The 21,824-nt window shown below is 42.8% G+C and overlaps 1 protein-coding gene across 1 annotated transcript in view; it reads left to right on the top strand.

Annotated features, from left to right (window-relative positions):
• The window catches only part of CNTNAP2 (contactin associated protein 2), a 1,981,254-nt gene that overhangs the window by 1,771,313 nt on the left and 188,117 nt on the right, over window positions 1–21,824 (top strand). Inside the window, exon 18 of the mRNA XM_086687667.1 lies at window positions 1,755–1,991. Coding sequence (XP_086543793.1) covers window positions 1,755–1,991 — 237 coding nt within the window. The remainder of the gene's footprint in view (window positions 1–1,754; window positions 1,992–21,824) is intronic.

Genomic DNA, 21,824 nt, shown 5'->3' with positions numbered 1-21,824 from the left:
AGCGCAGGGGTGTATGAAGCTGGGCTGACGAGCAGATTGCAAAATGGGAAATCCTTCAAAGTGGCTGTTTTTAATAACTTCCTTTGCCATCTACTATTCCGGAGCTTTGATCAAACAGAGCATTGGCCTCCCTTCAACTAATCCTCTACTCAATTATTTCATTTGATAATAAATAACAATCCCTGGAGAATCATCATTCAAACCTATGTACTACACGATGAGAGAATGCGAGGCTTGGGTTTATAAAGATAACAGAGCCAGTCACTTGCCATTTCAGGGCTGAGGATTTACAGACAAAAGCAAATGAATACATCTCTGCACCTAAAGCTTTTGATCCACCCGCCCTGTCTGATGAGTGCCCTCGATGGTGTGCTTCTTCTCAACATACCAGAATAAGTGATCAGAATCCATCCCCAGCTACCAGTCTCATCCAAGCACTGACAATCCAATTGATCACCCCAGTTTTAAATACATCCCAGCCTATATCTCGGAAACATGTACATCGATGGGGGCGCTGACCCTGAAGCCCTTCTTCTGCATTAAGGGGTCAACACAGAACGGAATACCATATGCTCGAAATTAAGACAGAACTAACACAACTTTGCCACTGTGGAGCTATGACTCCTTGAGTAAACCTTTGAACTTTCCTAAGCTTCAGGCTTCTCATCCGTACAGTGGGGGTAATGATGATAATGCCCGCCTCGCCAGGCTGTTGGGTGAATCGGGTGAATGACATAAGTAAGGTGCTTCGTAGAGTGCCTACTACATCGCCCTCAAGAGAAGGTCACTTTGTTAACAGTATTTTTTTCTAAATCCCCAGCAGATATGTCTTTTAATAATTTTAATGACCGATCATTTTATTTAATTGCCAGAAAAGTCATTACTCCAAGACGCAGACATGTATGTAAGCTTGAGCTCCTCCTTTTGTACCAGATGCTTAAAAAAATCGTAGCCAAGGTTCTTCTAGACATAATTAAATTCACTTGTGATATAATGCTCCAATGACTCTATGAAATTTGTTAGGAATATTTTAATATTTTCATGCTCATGAGCCTCTGTCTAACGCTGTAACTTAGGAAATCACAGTGAAATGCTCTTTGTGCTATATGTCTTGCAATGACATTTAGACAAAAGCGGTGAAATCTAACCTGACCTGGTAATAATTGTGGTATGGCTGACTTCCGTGTAAAATTATCAATTCCAACTTCTGACCACCCCAGAAGCCCCGGGAAGCCTTCATGTGAACTTCAAAGCCACGTATTTCCTAAGACAAAAACCAGGACCCAGGTCGTGTGGTCACATTTCAAATGGATTTATGCCTTCCAACTAATTGACTTATTAGCTATGCTAATATATTCATGTTTCCCTGCCTCTTTATATTTCTTTCAATAGATAATGCTCTGGAAGTGAATGCCATAAGATTAAAACAACAACAAAACAACAACAAAAAGAAACCTGGAGATTTCTATAAACTTCTTCAGGAAACCAGATTAGATTTCCAAAATGGTGTATATAATTTTTGTGTATCTCCAAACATCTTCTGTGGCAAATTTATGGCTTCTCAGAAGACAGCCTCTTTTCATTAGACATTGTGGCCTGAGGGGGAAAAGCTTCTAGCTTTTGCAGTTAGGCAGGGCTGGCTCGAAAGTGAGAATGCTGGCCGCACTTAGCAGCCTCCTTGCCTCCCTCCACTGGGTCCGGGAACCACAGCAGAGGTAATCCCGTCTGAGCCCTGTGCCTTCTGTCATTCCCAGGTGGTGCCGGGGGCCAGCAGGGTTTCCTGGGCTGCATCCGCTCCCTAAGGATGAACGGGGTGACGCTGGACCTGGAGGAAAGAGCCAAGGTCACTTCCGGGTTCAAATCTGGATGTTCGGGCCACTGCACCAGCTATGGGGCCAACTGTGAGAACGGGGGCAGGTGCCTGGAGAAGTACCACGGCTACTCCTGTGACTGCTCCAACACGGCCTACGATGGGACCTTCTGCAACAAGGGTAAGGCAGAGCCACTTTCCACGGCCATTTTTACAGATAAGCCCAAATCATCTATTTCGTGGTTTTTTCAACTGTCCACAGTGTGCTCTATTCCGAGAGTAAGGTGTTCAGAATTCTTCTCCCGCCTTAGGTGAGAAGTCTCCCATTCATTCTCTGATCTCTGTCCATTCATTCTCTGAACCATTCATTTTCTGATCTCTGTCATTCGCTAAAAGGAGAGGTGCTCCGGATATGTGTGTGAGGAATCTCAGCCCAATTCCGGCAGACCACGCACGGGCTAGAACATTCCAAAGCAAATATCCCCATAACACCTTAATGGTGAGTGACAGAGTAGGTGGCCTCTGAAAGGTGGACTCAGGCCTGACCCCCCCACTCAGGGAGGTCAGAGGGGGTCTGTCGGCGGGCTCGAAGACTGATGGATTGTTGCTGTGGATCAGTCAGGACAGCCGGCAGTCCGGATGCCCGCCCCACCCCCCAGCCCTGGCTGCCAAGAGACTGGATTTGAGCTGGACTCACAAGGAAACCTGTCTGGCCAGTTATTGTCACTTTCATTATTAGAACCCGGACTCATGATGCCTCTATGCGTGCTTCTCAGCCTGAGCCGAACTGCAGGAATGATCACCACCTCTGATCAGTCAGCTTCGAGCACCTGTTACTGGTGCAGTAGTTCAGGCTTGAGTGAGTCTTTAATCCCTAATAAATCCTGCAGGGCCAACCAGCATACTACGGGAGCCCAATGCATATACATGTTGTCATTCAAGATACACCCCGTGATTCTTCTGTGACTGGAAGAAATGCCCTTACCTGGTCTGTGGCTTCCATTCCCATGCGTAAACAAGAGGGGCGGAGCCCGGGACAGCTGGCGCTTTGCCTAAGCTCCCCCTGAAATGCATGTAAATCATTCTTCCCTGTCTAAATGAATGTATAGTATTTGGGTAAAGTTTTCTGTAAACGGTCGGTATATCTCTTAATAAGAAGCTTTACATAAGTAGCCTATTCATACTCTCATGAATACATGGGGGATGGTTTATGCTGGCATTATTCACACAAGATGCCACACAGAAGGAGGAATTGTTCCATAACATTGTCTGTACATCCAGGCTACTCTCTGGCGGTGCTACAATATGAGCATACAAATGAGGTCAGGCAGGGTGTGAGGAATGAGTGCAAGACAACAACAGAGGTGGAAAAGAACACCATTGCTGAATAATGGCATACCACGTTAACAGTGCTATTACAGGGCTTTTTTTCTGCTTGGAATAACACGGTTCCATGATTTTCCTGTGCCACACAATGGGATGGGTTTGCAGAACACATTAATTTTGCACTTGTAGAAATGACAGTCTTGCAATTACCATCCATTGTGCTCGATGCTAATTTAATGCAGTCATTCCATTGCCAAAGTGATGTCTGAATGCAATCAAGTAAGTCTTAATGCCTGGGAGATTCCACTACATAAGTACCAATCTAAAGAATATCATGATCCCCTCATTTTTTTGGAGAGTTGGGTTAAACACAGTGGCTCATACAAAACTTCTGGGGGTAAATAAGCAATATTCACAAATAGAAAGGCAGGAGCCAACATTAAAGACAAAGCTAAACGAAGCTTGTGTGTTTCCCATGACATTATTTCAAAGAATTTACACAAAGGACACCTAAATATTCTCTTAATGTCTGTTTAGCATGGCGAGTTTACGTCTGACTCAATTCAGGGCTTTAACAAAAACAAAAATAAAAGCCGAAAAACATATTTGGAAAGTATCCGTGGGCCTCTTTCTGAGTCAATACAGGCATCCTCTTGACCTGGGGAGAAAAATGGTAGTTCTGGTTGAAGGGAATCGAGCTTCATTTGCAAGCTCCTTCATAGACTTCATCTTCCCTGTGACGCCCCCAGCCAGCTGCCCCCTCTGTTTCTGGGTCACCTCCCAGGGAGACTCGAGCCGTGTGCAGCTCCTATAACCACACCCTTGCAGTGGGGCCGTAGCCAAAAAACTCAACCTCTAGAGAGAGTGGCCACAGTCACCTGCCAAAGAGTGAGTTCATGCAAGTCCTTCGTGGGCCGTCCTTGGAGAATACAGGTCTGCACTTGTGGATGTGAGGAATGTTCACAACATTTTGCTAAGTGAATGAGGCAGGTCCCACTATACCATGGACACTCTGATTACATGTTTATACAAAATCAGACACACGCACACACACACACGCACACACGCACACAGGAGGAAAGCAAACTATAAGAAAACACACCAAAATAGTGACTTCCATTATTTTTAGGGGAGGTAAAAACCCTGTATTTACTTTCATTTCTGTGGTGCTATATTTTCTACTCTTTATACACCGACGTATTCTCTGACTTCCTCGTTTGTTCCTGTTTGGGGGAAGAACAGTACTAAGAGGCAGAGTTCTGATCAAATGTCAACTGTCTCTGCTTGGACAATATCTAATTGTGAACCAGAAATCAGACACAACCTGACCATGCGATCTGGAACGGAGTAGCATCTCCGGTGAAAATTGCATAGAGTTAAATTGGCCTTGAAAGATTCATCTCTCACTGCACTGAACAGAGCCCAGCTCTTTACCCTGCTTGCGGGCACTAGAGGAGGGATTGCGTTGTTGGGGCCAAGGTGTATGAAAATAAAAACCTTGAGACATTTGTGTCACACTCAGCCACGCGTGAGGTGCACACTAGGACAGGCAAGGACCCAATGTAGCCAAGGGGGCAAACCAGCCAGGGGTCTCCCCGGGTATGAGGCCATCAGGGGAATGGTGGCAGACGGCACACGCTATTTAAATTCTCTGTTTCTCTCTCTTCCTCTCCTTCTTTCCTTCCTTCCTTCCCTCCCCCCTCCCTCATTTCTTCCTCTCCCCTCCAGCTCTCGGCCCCCACCACCTCGATCTGCATCTACCTCCTCCTCCTCTCTCATTCTCCATCCCCCACACCCTGGGAGGACATTCCTTGTCTCAGCCTCTATCTCTGACTCAATCCTTCCACCTCCCCTACCTACTTTCCCTATTTCTCTTTCTCTTCAGGGAATATATGGCTGTGTTTGTAAATCAAATTACCATGAGCTGCCATGTCATTAAGCTCAGGAGGACAGGACTGGATTCAAGCAACTCGCACCTGACGACTCCCTTTTGCTTTGTAGATGCTGCACTTTTACTCACGATCCCCTGCCAGCAAATTTATATACACGAGAAAGATCTTTTTGCCTTCCTGTAGCCTCTTATCAGGGAGGCTCCCAGCTTTCTTCAAAAGAATCTATAAAGATTTGATCACCAGCTCAGGCATTAGCTCTCCCAGGGCCACCTGCATATTAATAGGCGTGCTGGCTTGGGGGGGGGAGGGTGGTGCTCATTGTTCAGCTGTGGGTCTGGGTGTATCATCTCCAGGATCAGTGGGGACCTACACGGGGGAGCAAATGGATGGTTGCCTGGCCATGCCAAGGCTAGTTTTCGCTAATTAGGCCCATTTCTTCTTAGAGAGTCAAACCCTAAAACACTGGAAAATTTTATGACTATCAACCTCAGTTTTATTCAAACCAGAAATTACCCACATCTTTAGAAGCAAATTCTGTGTTTTTAAACCAGAGGCAAGAAAAAGCAGACCTGTAGTGGCTACAACAATTTCTATATTTAATTTTCGTAATTAAATGCTATAGTAGCTAGTGTCCACCTCCCGCAAATTCACGTCCCCCAGGAACCTTAGAACGTGACCTTGTTTGGAAATACGGTCTTTGCAGATGTGATTAAGGCAAGGTTATACTGGGTTAGGGTGGATCCTAAATCCAGTGAGAGCGACCTTAGAAGAAGAGGCCAGGACGCATACAGACACACAGTCACAAGGGAGAAGGCCACGTGAAGATGCAGGCAGAGGTTCAAGCGGTGCAGCCACAAGCCAGGGGACGCCTGGGCCACCAGAGGCCAGAAGAGGCAGGAGGGACCCTCCCCTAGAGCCTTCAGAGGAAGCGTAGCCCTGATAACACCTTCATTTTCGACTTCCACCCCAAAACTGCAAGAGAAGCAACTTATGTGGTTTTAAACCACCCAATTGGTGGCACTTTGCAATGGCAGCTCCTGGAAACTAACGCACGTCCTAATAAAAATCCTCAATGTTGGGGCTCCTGGGCGGCTCGGTCAGGTGAGCGTCTCACTCTCGATCTCAGCTCGGGTCATGATCTCGAGGTTGGTAGGTCCAAGGGCCATGCCATGCTCTGTACTGACAGTGTAGAGCCTGCTTGGGATTCTCTCTCTCTCTCTGCCCCTCCCCCATTCACGTGCACTCTCCCTCTCTCTCTCAAAATAAATATATAAACTTAAAAAAAAACTTCAGTGTTTAATTCCTGCTGTGAAGACAGCTGACATTCGCTGAGAACTTACTATGGGTTGAACGGTGTGCTAAGCTCTGTGATGGTGTTAACATCACCTAATACTCATGACAACCCTATGAGGTAGGTGCTATTATTATCATCCCCATTTGACAGAGAAGGAGATTGAGACACAAATGGGTGTAGCAACTTGGCCAGTGCTCACAAGGCACGAAGTAGGAGGACTGGGATTTGGATGCAGGCATTTGACTGGAAGTTCGCATTCTTCACCGCTGGGTAGTATTGCTTCTCACCAAGGCTTGGTCCTTCATGTAGGTTGATACAAAACTAAAGACAGAACCCCAAATCTTAAAGCTTTTTAGTTATTGTGATTTGGTATAAAAAAAAGCAGAATTTTAGGGGCGCCTGGGTGCTCAGTAAGTTAAGCCTCTGACTTCCGCTCAGGTCATGATCTCGCAGTCCCTGAGTTCGAGCGCCATGTCGGGCTCTGTGCTGACCGCTCAGAGCCTGGAGCCCGCTTCGGGTTCTGTGTCTCCCTCTCTCTCTGCCCCTCCCCTGCTCTCACTCTGTCTCCCCTCTCTCAAAAATAAACATTAAAGAATTTTTTTTAAAAAAGCAGAATTGGGGCGCCTGGGTGGCGCAGTCGGTTAAGCGTCCGACTTCAGCCAGGTCACGATCTCGCGGTCCGTGAGTTCGAGCCCCGCGTCGGGCTCTGGGCTGATGGCTCAGAGCCTGGAGCCTGTTTCCGATTCTGTGTCTCCCTCTCTCTCTGCCCCTGCCCCGTTCATGCTCTGTCTCTCTCTGTCCCAAAAATAAATAAACGTTGAAAAAAAAATTTTTAAAAAAGCAGAATTTTATTGGATGCAGAATATATCACAAAATTTTTTTAGGATACAAGATCCGAACAAAGACTTTCCCTCTCTTTCTTGTTTTGTAGGGGTGGGAACATATAGGTGTAAGCTGTATTTATTGATTGATTCATTTGTTTAGTAAGCATTCAGTGAATACCTAATGTGTCTGAAAGCCTTGAATGTGTGGTTGAGTCTGACTACATTGAAATTTTCAAAACATTCCAATGGTTTATTGCTACAGAAACAGGGAAATCTACAGTGTATGAAAGCAATGGATGTGAATTAGCTGTCACCCAGGCTGCTGCAAACACTTCTTCATTATGATCCCTTCACCGCACCAAGTTTAGCAAGAATTTATCATCCGGAGGCACAAAAATATCCCCTAATTCACTCGTCTGCACTTTTTTTCCTATAAAAATTTTCACGTTCGTCTGCCAAACCAGAATTGCAGTTGGGAAAATACATACCTTTAAATAGTCTGAAGCCATTTTCTGAGTTTAGGGAGTTCTGTTTGCTTCTCAAACATTCGTTTGTTGGTCGCTCAGATAAAGGCCAAAATTAGAGGGAGCATGGTCCCAGGACTGCAGAGCGACTGAGTGGTGGACTAGAGGTCACCACCATCATTAAAGTCACTGGAGCACACACCGCCTCACTGTGGTCCCGCGACGTCTCCTGCTCTCCAATGAGTCTCCTGACTCTGACTTGACATTTCAAGACCTGTATTGTTAACGTGATAGAAGAAACTGGTCATGGCCATCTCAGACCCCACAGAGGAAATGGAGGACGGACTTGAATGTGAGTTTGAATCCAGCTTCCGCACTTGCGGGTTCTGTAACCTTGAGCAAACTCTTCAGCTCCCCTTGGCCTCATCTTCAGAACTACAAAACACCCGCTTCTTAATTCCACCGTGAGCATCGCATGGAATGGTGTGAACAGCTTTCCAAATAGACAGTCTGGCACATCAGTCCAACAGCAGATGTCACTTTCCATTCTCAACACTCCTTCTTTTTTTTTTTTTTTTTTTTTTTTTTTTGCTGGTGTTGTTGTTTTCACTTTAAATCATGTCGTTCCTTAGTCCTTCCCTAAAAGCTTTAAATGTCAGATGCCTAACTGGCATCATTCGATTACCTCCGAGTACTTGCCACTCTGCTACTTCCGGAGCAAGGGCAGTGTCATAAAATGTCCATTCTACTTAATTATGGTCACGGTAACAGTATTCTGAAGGTGGAAATGTAGTGTCCACGCCTAAACCCTGATGGACTGAGGAATATGTAGTGATTCTGGAAGGTGTAATTGGAGGATTGGAGGCAATCATCCGTGCATGGGGTCGTGCCTGGTTGTGCAGTTCCTGGTGCAAATTATCCACCCCTGTCAAGAGTCAGCTTGGGTCACCTCAGCAATGGCTGCGTCCCATCCTCATACAAAGCCCAACCAGAGCCAGGCGAGCCCAAAAGAGTTCAGAACTCCGTTTTGCTGGAGGGAGGCCTCAGACACAAGTCCCAGGCAGACCTCAAGAGGAGAGAGGATTTCCATCGTGCCTCCTATCTCATGGAGGGTGGGAGGAGGCAGCTTTGCCCAAAGCACCGTGAAGATGGCACAAAGGCTACATCTCCATGACGCCAGGCACAGCAAGCAGAGTAAATCCAGGGCCTGTTTTTCTGTTTTGTTTTGTTTTTTTTTTTTTTTTTGAGCAGATTTTGGGAAGGGGAAAGGGGGATGAATTAATAGAAAACCTTATGAACAAATGGGGGAGAAAAAGAAAAGAAATACTGGAATTATGTACCATAGAATCTGTCCCCTGTGTGGAAGGAACTAGGGTAAGCTGTTGGCGACAATGGCCTACCCACCCCTGTCTTCCTCCCAGCCTGCAGGAGAGTTTCGAACCAGCAGAGAGAGATGCCTTTCACAGGCTTCTTTTTCATTTCCAGTTTGAACAGGAGGCTTTGTAGGTTTGGATGAAGGCCCAAAAGCACAAGAATAGAATTCTTTTTCCCTTTCCTCTTAATGTGTTATTCAAGAGAAGAAAATATCCCTTCTCTAGGTTTCTTAAAACTTCAAACCTTAAGCTACAACTTAAAAATATCATAGAAACATAGGAAGATAATCTACTTAAATGTCTTAGAAAAAAAAGAAGGAAAAAGTAAGAAAATACTTACGGGCAAAAAGCTCATAAATACTTAGGGATCAAAGAATAACCTTTTGACTTGATTCCAAAAGGCCAAAGCTGCAGAGATAGCTGGCACATCACTATCGGATTTCATGGTGGGCAAATACATTTCCCCTGGCCTGGGTGGCTCGGTTGAGCGTCCAATTTTGGCTCCAATCATGATTTCACGGTTTATGAGTTCGAGCTCCGCATGGGGCTGTGTGCTAACAGCTCAGAGCCTGGAGTCTGCTTCGGATTCTGTGTGTGTGTGTGTCTCTCTCTCTGTCCTTCACCCACTCTCTCTGTCTCTCTCTCTCTCTCTCTCACACACACACACACACACACACACACACACACACACACAAATAAATAAAAACATTAAATTTTTTAACGAATTAACACATTCATTTCCCCTGGCCTGGGGATTTTTGTAGGGTCCCAGGTATAAAGAAAAACCTGGCCAATTAACTTCCCTAGAGGAAAGGATTTAAAAACTCATTGGGTACATAACACCTGGGTGGCTCAATCAGTTGAGCATCCAACTTGGGCTCAGGTCATGAGCTCACAGGTCATGAGTTCGAGCCCCGCATTGGGTTCCCTGCTGTCAGTAGAGTCCGCTTCGGATCCTCCCTCCCCCACCCTCTGTCTTTCTCTGCCTCTCCCCTGCTCACACTCTCTCTCTCAAAAATGAATAGACATTAAAAAAAAAATCCAGCAGGTAAAGGAAGCCCTTTCTAAAACACTAAACATTCTAGAGAAGACAGTTTGGGAGGGCTTTTTTTCTTTTAATTCCGGTGTAGTGAACATACAGTGTTATATTAGTTTCAGGTATACAGTCTATTGACCCAACAAGTCTATATATTACTCAGTGCTCGTGAAGGTAAATGTACCCTTTAATCTATCTGTTTCACCCATCCCACACCACCACCACCACCGCCGCCCCTCTAGCAACCACCTGTTTGTTTTCTATAGTTAAGAGACAGTTTTTTGGCGTGTCTCTTTTTTTCCCCCTTTGTTTGTTTTGTTTCTTAAATTCCACATGAGTGAAATCATATGGTATTTGTCTTTCTCTGACATCCTTACTTTGCTTAACATTATGCTCTCTCTAGTTCCATCCATGTTGTTGCAAATGGCAAGATTTCATCCCTTTTTATGGATGAGTAACATTCCTCTGTGTGTGTGTGTGTGTGTGTGTGTGTGTGTGTGTGTGTGTGTGTGTCGCATCTCCTTTATCCATTCATCTATCAGTGAACACTTGGGCGGCTCCCATGATTTAGCTATTGTAGGGAGTATAGCTCAGTGGTAGAACATTTGACTGCATAATTTAGCTGTTGTAAAGAATGCTGCAGTAAACACAGGGGTGCATATAGCCTTCCGATTTAGTGTTTTCTTATTCTTTGGGTAAATACCCAGTAGTGCAAGTGCTGGATCATAGGGTAGTGCTATTTTCAGTTTTTTGAGGACCCTCCAAACTGTCTTCCACAGTGGCTGTACCAGTTTGCATTCCCAACAACAGTGCACAAGGGTTCCTTTTTCTCCACATCCTCGCCAGCACTTGTTTCTTGTGTTGTTGATTTTAGCCATTCTGACAGGTGTGAGATGACATCTCATTGTGGTTTTGATTTGCATTTCCCTGATGATCTTATGCCGTGCCCAAAAATAAATTCAAAATGGATCAAGGACCTAAAGGTGAAACCTGAAACCATAAAAACCCTAGAAGAGAGCATAGGCAGTCATTTCTCTGACATCAGCCATAACAACATTTTTCTAGATACGTCTCCTGAGGCAAGGGAAACAAAAGCAAAAATAAACTACTGAGACTACATCGAGATAAAAGGTTCTGCACAGCAAAGGAAACAATTAACAAAACTAAAATACAACTGATGGAATGGGAGAAGGTATTTGCAAATGACATGTCTGATAAAGGGTTAGTATCTAAAATATATTAAAAACATATACAACTCAACACCAAAAGACCAAATAATCAATTTAAAAATGGGCAAAAGACATGAACAGTCATTTCTCCAAAGAGGACATCCAGATGGCCAACAGACACATGAGAACACAGTTTTTGGACTTTGCCTTAGGTATGGGATGAATAGCAGTTTTTCAAATTCATGTCATTTTCTAATACCCCACCAGGTTTGGGACCTTTTTGGATACAACCGATTTTTCCGTGTGTGTTGTTGAATGCTTCATCTTTCCACAATAAGCAGAACTCTAAATAATGTGAAGTTTACAAAACTAACGCTGTCACTTGCCATGGCTTCCGTTGAAACTCTATGTGTTTCTTTAGTGAACCTAAAAGGAACCAGTCTAATAATTTGTTTGCAGGGTTTTGCTCTTAAATCACTCACACTTTCAAGCGGGTTCATTCACCACAGTCCATATTTTCCTTGAGCACTTCACATCTGCAGGGCGTAAAGACCTGCCCCTGACAAGCAGTTCTCTGCCCCACAACCTTTTTGCGTGCTCATCATTTCTAACGGGCAGCTCTGGCCTTAGCCGTTGGGCTCATTCTAAGCATCCTTTGGCTGGAGGAGATTTACTTTCTTCAGTGATCAAGCCTGGAGGTTTTTGAACTGACTTGTCAAATGCTTTTAATTGGCCCATCTTATAGATCCACCTGACTTTGACCTCATTTACATACCTTTTCCTCTATCAGTTGTGCTTGATTATAGTCATGGTGACTTAGGTAAGTGGATATTTTATTTTATTTTTTCTCCCGTTAAGGCCAAATCCACAGGAAGCGGAAATTATTAGGCCCATGTGAGTTCTCTGAGCCACCCCTTGCTTGGCATTTTAAAGGTATTATTTTCATGAGGTCTGGACACATGATGAAGTGATGAGTTCACTAAAAATAAGGTGGCTTCTAAACTTCTATAAAGCAAAGATTCTCAATTGAATTGAATTATTGGCAGTAAAAATTAACAGGTCCATGTGCTGTAGGAGTGAAGTAATGTCAGGGAGCTGATCATTAGTAATAATTTAATTTCTTCACATGCACGGAGCACAAGTTTAGTGTAATGTGGGAACACCTACTAAAAGCTTACTATGTGGGAAGCTGTGAATTGACAGAGATGAATGAGACCAGGCTTGGAATGAAGTGGAGGTGATTGACCCAACTGCAATATAAAGGGAAAACGAGACAAAGTGCTGAGTGAAGCCTACATATGGAACCAACCCATTCTGAAGGTTTTAATGGTAAAGCCACTTTTAAAGTCTCATCAGCGTGGCTAATTGTAGTGGGTCTCAACCTAATTCTGGGGCCAGGAGTTTGACTAAGGGAGAAGACTCTTTAAAAAACGTTTTTCATGAATGAATCTCAAGTCTAAGGATTTAAGAAACCCTATGAATCTCAAATATGACAAAAATAAAACCACTTAAACATATATTATTAAAACCTAAAGAATTTAAAAGAGAATTTTAGGGGCACCTGGGTAGCTCAGTCAGTTAAGCATCCAACTCTTGATTTGGGCTCAGGTCATGATTTCATGGTTCCTGAGATCGAGCCCCCTGTCAGGCTTCGTGCTGACAGCTTGGAGCCTACTTGGGATTCTTTCTCTCCCTCTCTCTCTCTCTCTGCCCCTCCCCAGCTCACAAATGTGCATGCTTTCTCTCTCTCTTTCTCTCTTTCTCTCTTTCTCTCTCTCAGAAATAAACATTTATTTTATTTTTTAAGTTTATTTATTTCTGAGAGCGAGAGAAAGTGCATGCTTGTGAGCTGAGGCAGTGCAGAGAGAAGGAGAGAGAGAACCTCAAGCAGGCTCTGAGCTGTCAGCATGGAGCCCTACTCAGGGCTTGATCTCAGGAACTGTGAGATCGTGACCTGAGCCAAAATCGAGAGTTCATCGCTTAACTAACTGAGCCACCCAGGCACCCCAATAAATAAACATTTCAAAAAATAAGTAACTAAAACAATTTTAAAAACATCCCAATTAAAATTTTTGTCTCTGAAACAATATTACTGATATTTATAAGAAGTGTTTACCTGCTTTTAATGTTACAAAATTTGATTGGACAAAATATTTTAGGATTCAAATCATTTTAACCCCTTCAATTTATACCCCACTAGCCAATAATATTTTGTGAAGTTTGCTTCCTTTGTTTTTAATAGGGAAAGAATAGGGAACTTTAAAAATGGGCCAGGGGCACCTGGGTGACTCAGTCAGTTGAGTGTCTGACTCTTGCTTCCAGCTCAGGTCATGATCTCCTGGTTTCGTGGGTTTGAGCCCTGCATCAGGCTCTGAGCTGGCAGCTCTGAACTACTTCGCATTCCCTCTCCCTGTGTCTCTGTCCCTCCCCTACTCTCACTGTCTCTGTCTCTTCTCAAATAAATAAAACAAAAATTAAATAAATAGATAAAAGTTTAAAAATGGGCCAAACACCTCACCAAAGAAGATAGACAGATGGCAAATAAAGCATATGAAAAGATGCTCTACATCCTATGTCATTAGGGAAGTCCAAGTTGAAACAACAAGGAGATACCTCTACACATTTAGAAGAATGGCCAAAATCCAGAACACTGACAACACCAGATGCTGATGAGGATGTGGGGCAACAGGAATTCTCACTCATTGCCCGTGGGAATGTGAAATAGTGTAGTCCCTTTGGAAGACAGGTTGGTGGTTTCTTAGAAAACTAAAAATACTTTCACCATAAGATCTGCCAATCATGCTCCGAGTTTTTACCCAAATTCAAATTCAAATTCAATTCCATTTACCCAGAGGAATTAAAAACTTAATGTTCACTCAAAAACTCTACATGGCTGTTTATAGCAGCTCGACTCATAATTGCCAAAACTTGGAAGCAACCAAGATATCCTTCAGTGGGTGAATGGACAAACAGGTACGGGTACATCCAGACAATGGAATATTATTCAGCATTAAGAAGAAATGAGTTAGGGGCGCCTGGGTGGCGCAGTCGGTTAAGCGTCCGACTTCAGCCAGGTCACGATCTCGCGGTCCGTGAGTTCGAGCCCCGCGTCGGGCTCTGGGCTGATGGCTCAGAGCCTGGAGCCTGTTTCCGATTCTGTGTCTCCCTCTCTCTCTGCCCCTCCCCCGTTCATGCTCTGTCTCTGTCTGTCCCAAAAATAAATAAACGTTGAAAAAAAAAATTTAAAAAAAAAAAAAAAAGAAGAAATGAGTTATCAGATAATAAAAAGACACAGAAGAAACTTAAAGGCATATTACCAAGTGACAAAAGCCAATCTGAAAAGGCTACGTACTGTATGATTTCATCTACATGACATTTTAGAAAAGACAAAACTATGGAGACAGTAACAAGATCAGTGGTTGCAAGGGATTGGGGGGAAGGGAGAGAGGGGGTAGGTAGGTGGAGCACAGAAGATTTTTAGAGCAGTAAAATACTCCGTACAATACTATATTGATGGACACATGTCATTATACATTTGTCCAAACCCGTAGGATTTGGATGGGTTCACTAAGAATGAACCCTAATGTCAGCTATGGACTTTGGGTGATAACGATGTGTCATTGTGGGTTCACTGATTGTAACAGATGTACTACTCTGGTGGGGGACGTTAATAGTGGAGAAGGCTACCCATGTGTAGGTATGCAGGTGGCATATGGGAAATTTCTATACCTTTTTCTCAATGTTGCTGTGAACCTAAAACTGCTCTTTAAAAAAGCAGGGGGTGGAGGGCTTTAAAAAAAAGAGAATAGGAATTTTTTTCCATTTTCCAAAACTGTGTTCTTGTCCTTTCAGTTTTTGCCCTCACCCCGAGAATTGTATATGTGTCTAATGGGATACCCCCTTCCTGTATTCCTATTTTAAACATACCCCTTTAAAGATACCACTTCGAAGATCAGCACGTTGATGTGTAATTAACACCTGATCCCTGCTATTTTGTTAAAGGGGGTCTTCTAAGAACTCTGTTAACTTCAACACTACAGGATTTTATTTTGATATCCTAAAGTTCAGACTTGACTAATGCAAACTTGCTACCTTTCAACTTGTACAAATGACTTATCATTTTCCACACCCATGGACAATTTTACTTCCTTTGTTCCTCCCTAAGGAGAAGGTCAAGAGTAGCTTAAAGTAGGATCCCCATTCAGGGCCCTTTGTGAATCACTCTCTCTACAACCCTCATGATGCCAAAATATTCTTTCAAACCCTCTGTTCCAATCCACTCTATTCACACAAACAACATTTGGGTTTTTTTTAATGTTTGTTTTTGAGAGAGAGAGAGAGAGAGAGAATGAACAGGGGAGGGACAGAGAGAGAAGGGAACAGAGGATCCAAAGTGGGCTCTGTGCTGACAACAGTGAGATCATGACCTAAACCGAAATCGGACGCTTAACCGACTGAGCCACCCAGGCGCCCCAAACAAACAACACTATTCTCAACTAATTTCATTTTTTTAAAAAAGGAATCTGGACTTTCTTACTATTTCCCAGTTAAAGAGGGAAAATTAACCTTATTTACAACAATGGAGCAAGAATACCTGAAATTCCAATTTCAACATTATTGAAAACAAAATTGGACAGTCAGACCACTCTCTTGGCATTCGGTTGCTTTTAAATTTCATTAATTACATAAAATGTATCATTTACAGGATTGAGAGGATCAAATGAACTGGTGTATGTAAAAGTACGTTGAAAAACACTGATCTTATGAAAATGCAAATTATCGTTAAGGCTATCAATCACGACGCCAGAGGTCCTGGAGTCCAGGTCTCTTGCTAAAGAGAAGGGATGACGGGTTGCCATTCAAAAGCCACCAGAAAACTCTGCACAGGACTTTGCCATCCACACTGGTGGTGTTACCTGACTGACGGCAGAGAGTTGTGCCTTCCATGCCCACGTCTCTGCACCACAATGTCCCGTATTATCTGGAAGCTCAGGGATGACAAAGTTCAGCAGATGTTAGACCTCAGACTTGGAATCTTCCACAGCCTGCCTTCCTTGTCCAGCTCTGAAGTACCGGGGCCCTGGTTACATTCCCGTCTGTATCATAGAACTGTCATGAATCATTTGGCCTGGAACAGCATTAAAGCAGCAAGCACATTTGAGATTAAATGAGAATGGATTCTGAAGGCTCCTCTTGGGGTTATTCATGAGGTCTTTAGAAAAGAATATTGGTTCCTTGAATCCTTACAGAATTTCAAAAAATGAAAAGTGACTGCTGCGTTCTAGAAACCCCATCTAAAATTTTCCCTTTATCTCAGGTGATTAATGGTCTCTCTGCCCCTCTGTGCCCTGATTAAGGGTGACAACTCCAGTTCAGATGATCAATCTGGGTATGAGTTTAATCAAATGTAGCCTAAATATTTGCACACAGTCATTGCCAGCCACTTCTTAGATTTCAGAGTCAGAGATTAGTAAGATTATAAGGAAAATGCTTTCTAAAACTTTACCTTTGAAGTAATCTAGTTTAAATCCCTTTTAAATGGCTCTGTTAACCTGTTGGCTTTTATAATTCCTTATAATGGAATCTTGTTAATTCAGTTAAAAATGTAAGTTAAGTCAGGTGAATCAACTTAAAACTTGAAGTTATAAATCAACTTGAAGTTATAAGTTGCAAACACATTGATATTCCTACTAAACAGGCAAAAAATGTTATCTTCTATGACTTTTTACAGTATCCTACTGGATCAGAAGCCACATGTGGTTGTTACAGCACTTCCTAATTTCTTTAAAAATATCAAGGGCTCTTTCAAAAAGTTTTATTTCTAAAAAAAAAGTTTTATTTCTATTGCCATGATGAATTTATCATTATTCAGACTTTCAGCTTTGCCCTAACATTCAAATGTCATTGGGTTACTTATTTCAATACTTTCTTCAGTTACTCATAAATTGTTAAGAGTTCCTGAAGCTCTTTTTTTTTTGTCACAAAATCAAAGTATCTCACGGTTGGAGAGGATATTATGTTCTCTTCAACTGACATTTATTGAACACCTCATTTTATGCCAGGCACTAAACTAAGTAGGTTCCCATATCTTACGTTATTAATCATCACAGCAATTTTAAGGTGTTATTCCCCTATCTTTATAAATGAGAATGCTAAGACTCCCAGAGGTGAAGTTTATTATCTACACTCACCTGGCTAGTCAATGACAGATCGGGATTACAACTGGGGAGCCCTGGCACCTTATATAATATCCAAAATAGTGTCTTCTTTATAACACACTCACTCGATGGGATCCAGACTGTGCTTGATAGGTCTCAGGACCACGTGAGTCAGCTCATTCCACATTTAGACTTTTCTGGCCACCGGAAAGTTTTCTTTTATCCTGTACCATCATCTCTACTAAAAATGGGAAATATCTTTAGACACAGTGGAGGTCAGACTCTGGGTTCAAATCCCTATGCCTTTAAGAACTCAGGGACATCTGTGCACCTTCAGAATTCACAACTCCAAGGAGACAAGTAAAATCACCTAACCTGAAGCTTGACACAGAAGAGGTATTTAACAGCTGATAAATTCCATAGTCTACTCTTTCCTTTACTGACACCTTAATGATATGCTCCGGGGACAAGGATGGCATATGGTCACTGGCCCACTTTGCAGTTACTGTTCTCCCAACACCCCAGAAAGCCTTAAGATAATCACAAACTCTCAATGATATGAATTTTACAAAATAACACTCTTTATCTTTTCTCACATATGAGCTCCACGACTCACTCAGCTGAAACTCTCTACACTTCTTTTCTTCCATGAATCTAAAAAGAACCAGTCTAACAAATTGGCTTTTAAATGTCTTTTACTTTTAAATGTCTCACATTTTCAGCTCCCCTGCAAGCAGGTCTGTTCCCCCATGTCCACATTGCCCTTGACTATTTCATCATGTCTACAGGGCATACTTCCCTTAGTAGTTGTCCCATATAAATGGCAAGCTAGTGAGTTCCATGGAGAGCAGTGAATACATCGTGCCCGATTTGTCTTTTTCTTTCTATCATCCCAACCTGAAAGCTGAGCAAAGGCCTAAGGCCCCAAAGTTCTGAATAATTTTTCCTTCTTTCATTGCCTCATTTCCTGGGGCTCTCTGTGTGTGGCTGATCAAGGAAACACATACATGCACACACACACACGCACACACACGCGTGTGCACGCACACAGACAGCAGGGTCAGAACAACAATTTGACTGGGCTTGTCCATTTCTAACTATAAGTCTCAGACAACAAGATACAAGATATTTCTTGTGTTGTTTAGGGCATCACCCACACACCTTGTCCATGATTCTGTGTTAATAGTGGAGAGTACCTTTCTCTCCAAATACACAAAGTGACAAATGAAACAAGGGACATAGACAGTCTGACCAAATAAATTCTTGGACGTGAGAGACCACTGTAGATTGCTTTATAACAAAGAAAGTGATTCACAGGGTAAATACAGGACATGCCCTGCGAGTTTTCTTACTGATGAAATTCATGCTTCGAATTGCTGATTGGTGGTCCCTGAAGGATTGCAGTAACTCTGTTCTAGTCTGGAGATTGCATTATAGGTGATACACCTCTGATAACTGAAATTCGAAAAAAACATGGGAATTACCAAAAACATAGCAATTACCAATAAATCTCTGCATCCATTTTTATAAGGAGACGCGAGTGTGGACACATTTCGCCAGCTACTACTGTCTCTCACGTCATTGCAGTTATTACAGACAGGAGCCCAGGCGACGGACCCTGAGCTTTTGGCCTTGGTGTGGCCCATGAGCCTTCTTTCCCACTACAGAGTCAGGCTCTGATCACAGCATGAGCCTCCCTTTCTCTGGCCAAAGAGTAATGTAAAAATTATAACACGCATTAAATATTTATCCTCAAGACAAGAGTAAAAGAATTCATAAGCCGAGACACAACTGGCAAGCATTCCAGAATGCAGAGTAGATGTCTTAGTCCATTTAGGCTGCTCTAACAAAATAGCACCAACAGGTGGCTTATCAACAACAGAAATCTGCTTCTTATCTTTCTGGAGCCTGGAAGTCCCAGATGAGAGAGACAGCATTGTCCGGTGAGAGTCCTCTTCTGGGCCACAGACTTTTCATTGTGTCCTCACTTGGCAGAAGGAGCTAGGGAGGTCTTGTGGGTCTCTTTTTATGGAGCCTTATAAAAGGAACATCAGTAATCCTGTCATTCAGGCTCCAGCCTCATGGCCTAATCATCTCTCAGAGGCCCCACCTTCTAACACTCTCACTTTGGGATTTTGGAGTTTTTTTTTTTAATGTCTATATTACTTATTTTTGAGAGAGAGCAAGGAGGGGAGGTGCAGAGAGAAAGGGGGACAGAGGATCCAAAGCAGGCTCCATGCTGACAGCAGAGAGCGTGATGCAGGGCTCCAACTCACGAACTGTGAGATCATGACCTGAGCTGAAGTCGGATGCTTGACTTACTGAGCCACCCAGGTGCCCCTAACACTGTCACTTGGGATGTCAGGATTCCAACATATGACTTTGTGGGTGGATACAAACATTCAGACCATAGTAGTAGCCATTCTCTTCTATAAAAACAAATGATATAGGCAAATCTCTGCCACTGCCCCGTCTCTCCCCTTCAGATCGCTGACTCTTCCCCCATCCCAGCACACACACACATACACCCAAAGTCCCAAAGTGGCTCGCTACCGTCCTCATTACAATGGAGGGAATTGTTTTTAATTAAACTTTTAAAGCATCTCTTAGTTCAGAAGGAAGACATCGTGGAAAAAATAGGAGTAATTTAAAGAATGCATGACAGACCAGCTACTCTCCACCTAAAAGGATTTTCTTTGAACCACCTACTTGTCCATTTTCTTTCCTGTGGTTGGATAGTCAACTAACTAGAGCATCATTTGAGTGAGCGGCAGTGGGTCAAGGAGAAGGGCAAGACACCTGAATGTGGGTTGGATGGTTGAGGTTGTGTCCTCAAGGAGCCGCGTGTCATTTAGGAGTGAGGAAGGCGTTGGGCAAGCTCTAGGGAAGTGGTTATGGTGAATTCTGGGAGGACATGAGTTGAGGAGCTCCAGAGGTGTCTGGGAGGGACGAGGGAGGCAATCAAAGATACCTCCCTTTCTTTCATGATCTTGCCTGAGGCCAGCCTTGTTCCGGCAGAGAGAGAGAACTGTATCCTTGCTCCTTTTAGCAGACTCCCTTGCTACTAAGATTCAGAATTCAGGATAGTGCTATAATTTAGTTACATTACCAAATAAATAATCTTTAGTTATTGGTCCATGTTAGAATATCGCACTATAGGAAAATGTATTTCAAGTTCCTAAAATCAATTTATATTATTATAATGTACTGTGCATCATTATGAACATAATATTAGCATATATAGCATAAACATTTTTCCTTGAAACTACTTGGTCTTCATACCCATTATTTAAAAAGACTACTTAATATTCCATCCAGTAGGTTTACCAAAATTTATTTAACCTAAGTATCTCACAATAGGGAAATGGCAATTTCTATTTCTGCTCTCGAAATTGTTTCCAATTTTTTATTGTAAATAATACTGCGATAAATGTTTTTATAAATGGCATTTTGGTATTTTACATTATTTACTTAGGATGGATTGCCACGTGTGGAGAGGTAGCATTAGAGGGTATGAGATGTTTATGGTTTTTCGTCTGTGGAGCCAATCTGATTTCCCAAACTCAATGCCAGCAAACGTGAGAAAGCCTGGTTCTCTGAATGCAGTCAGCACCGTTTTCTTTTTTCCCCTTTTTTCATTGTTGTGAAAATAACAAGCCAAAAATGGTTACCATTTTAATTTGCGCCTCTTTCCTGGAAAACAAAGAATTCAAGAGAAAAGTCTGGCAAAATGGATGCGCCTTGGAGAAAGGTCCACTGGGGGGCTACCAAGAGGCTGTTAGCACTGAGCACCACATTTAACGTGCTGAAATCCTCTCCAGGTTCAAAAGTTTCATTTGCTGATGTCCTAGCATGGAGAGAATGGGGATTCCAACGGACACTAAGAGTTCATAAAAGACTGTACAAAAATGAACTTTTAGAGGTCAGTTGGATATTATCTATCAAAACATAATTTTTCTGGGGCACCTGGGTGGCTCAGTCAGTTAAGCGTCCAACTTCGGCTCAGGTCATGATCTCGCGGTTTGTGAGTTCGAGTCCCGCATTGGGCTCTGTGCTAACAGCTCAGAGCCTGGAGCCCCATTCGAATTCTATGTCTCCTCCTCTCGCTGCCCCTCCCATGCTCATGCTCTGTCTCTCTCTGTCTCTCCATAATAAATAAACGTTAAAAATTTTTTTAATTAAAAAATAAAATTTAAAAAATGCAACTTTTATGTATTCTATTGAATTCAGGAATTATTCTCAAGAAATCCATCCTAGAGAAATACTAGTGTTATAGAAGTATAAATTCACAAGAATAGTCATGACAACATTTTGTGTGTCATAATGAAATATAGAGGAAAAAACTAAATATCCATCAATAAAGGAATTACTCTTGAATTGTGATACATAACCATTAGAAAGAGTAAGATGGACATATTGATTCACATGAGAAAATATCCCTTCTATCAGTAAGCTTAAAAAAACAGAATATGTAGGGA

Source organism: Puma concolor, chromosome A2, assembly GCF_028749965.1.
Source record: "Puma concolor isolate L17-30 chromosome A2, mPumCon1.1.hap2, whole genome shotgun sequence".
NCBI classification, from domain to species: domain Eukaryota; kingdom Metazoa; phylum Chordata; class Mammalia; order Carnivora; family Felidae; genus Puma; species Puma concolor.
This window is presented reverse-complemented; position numbering and strand designations above follow the sequence as displayed.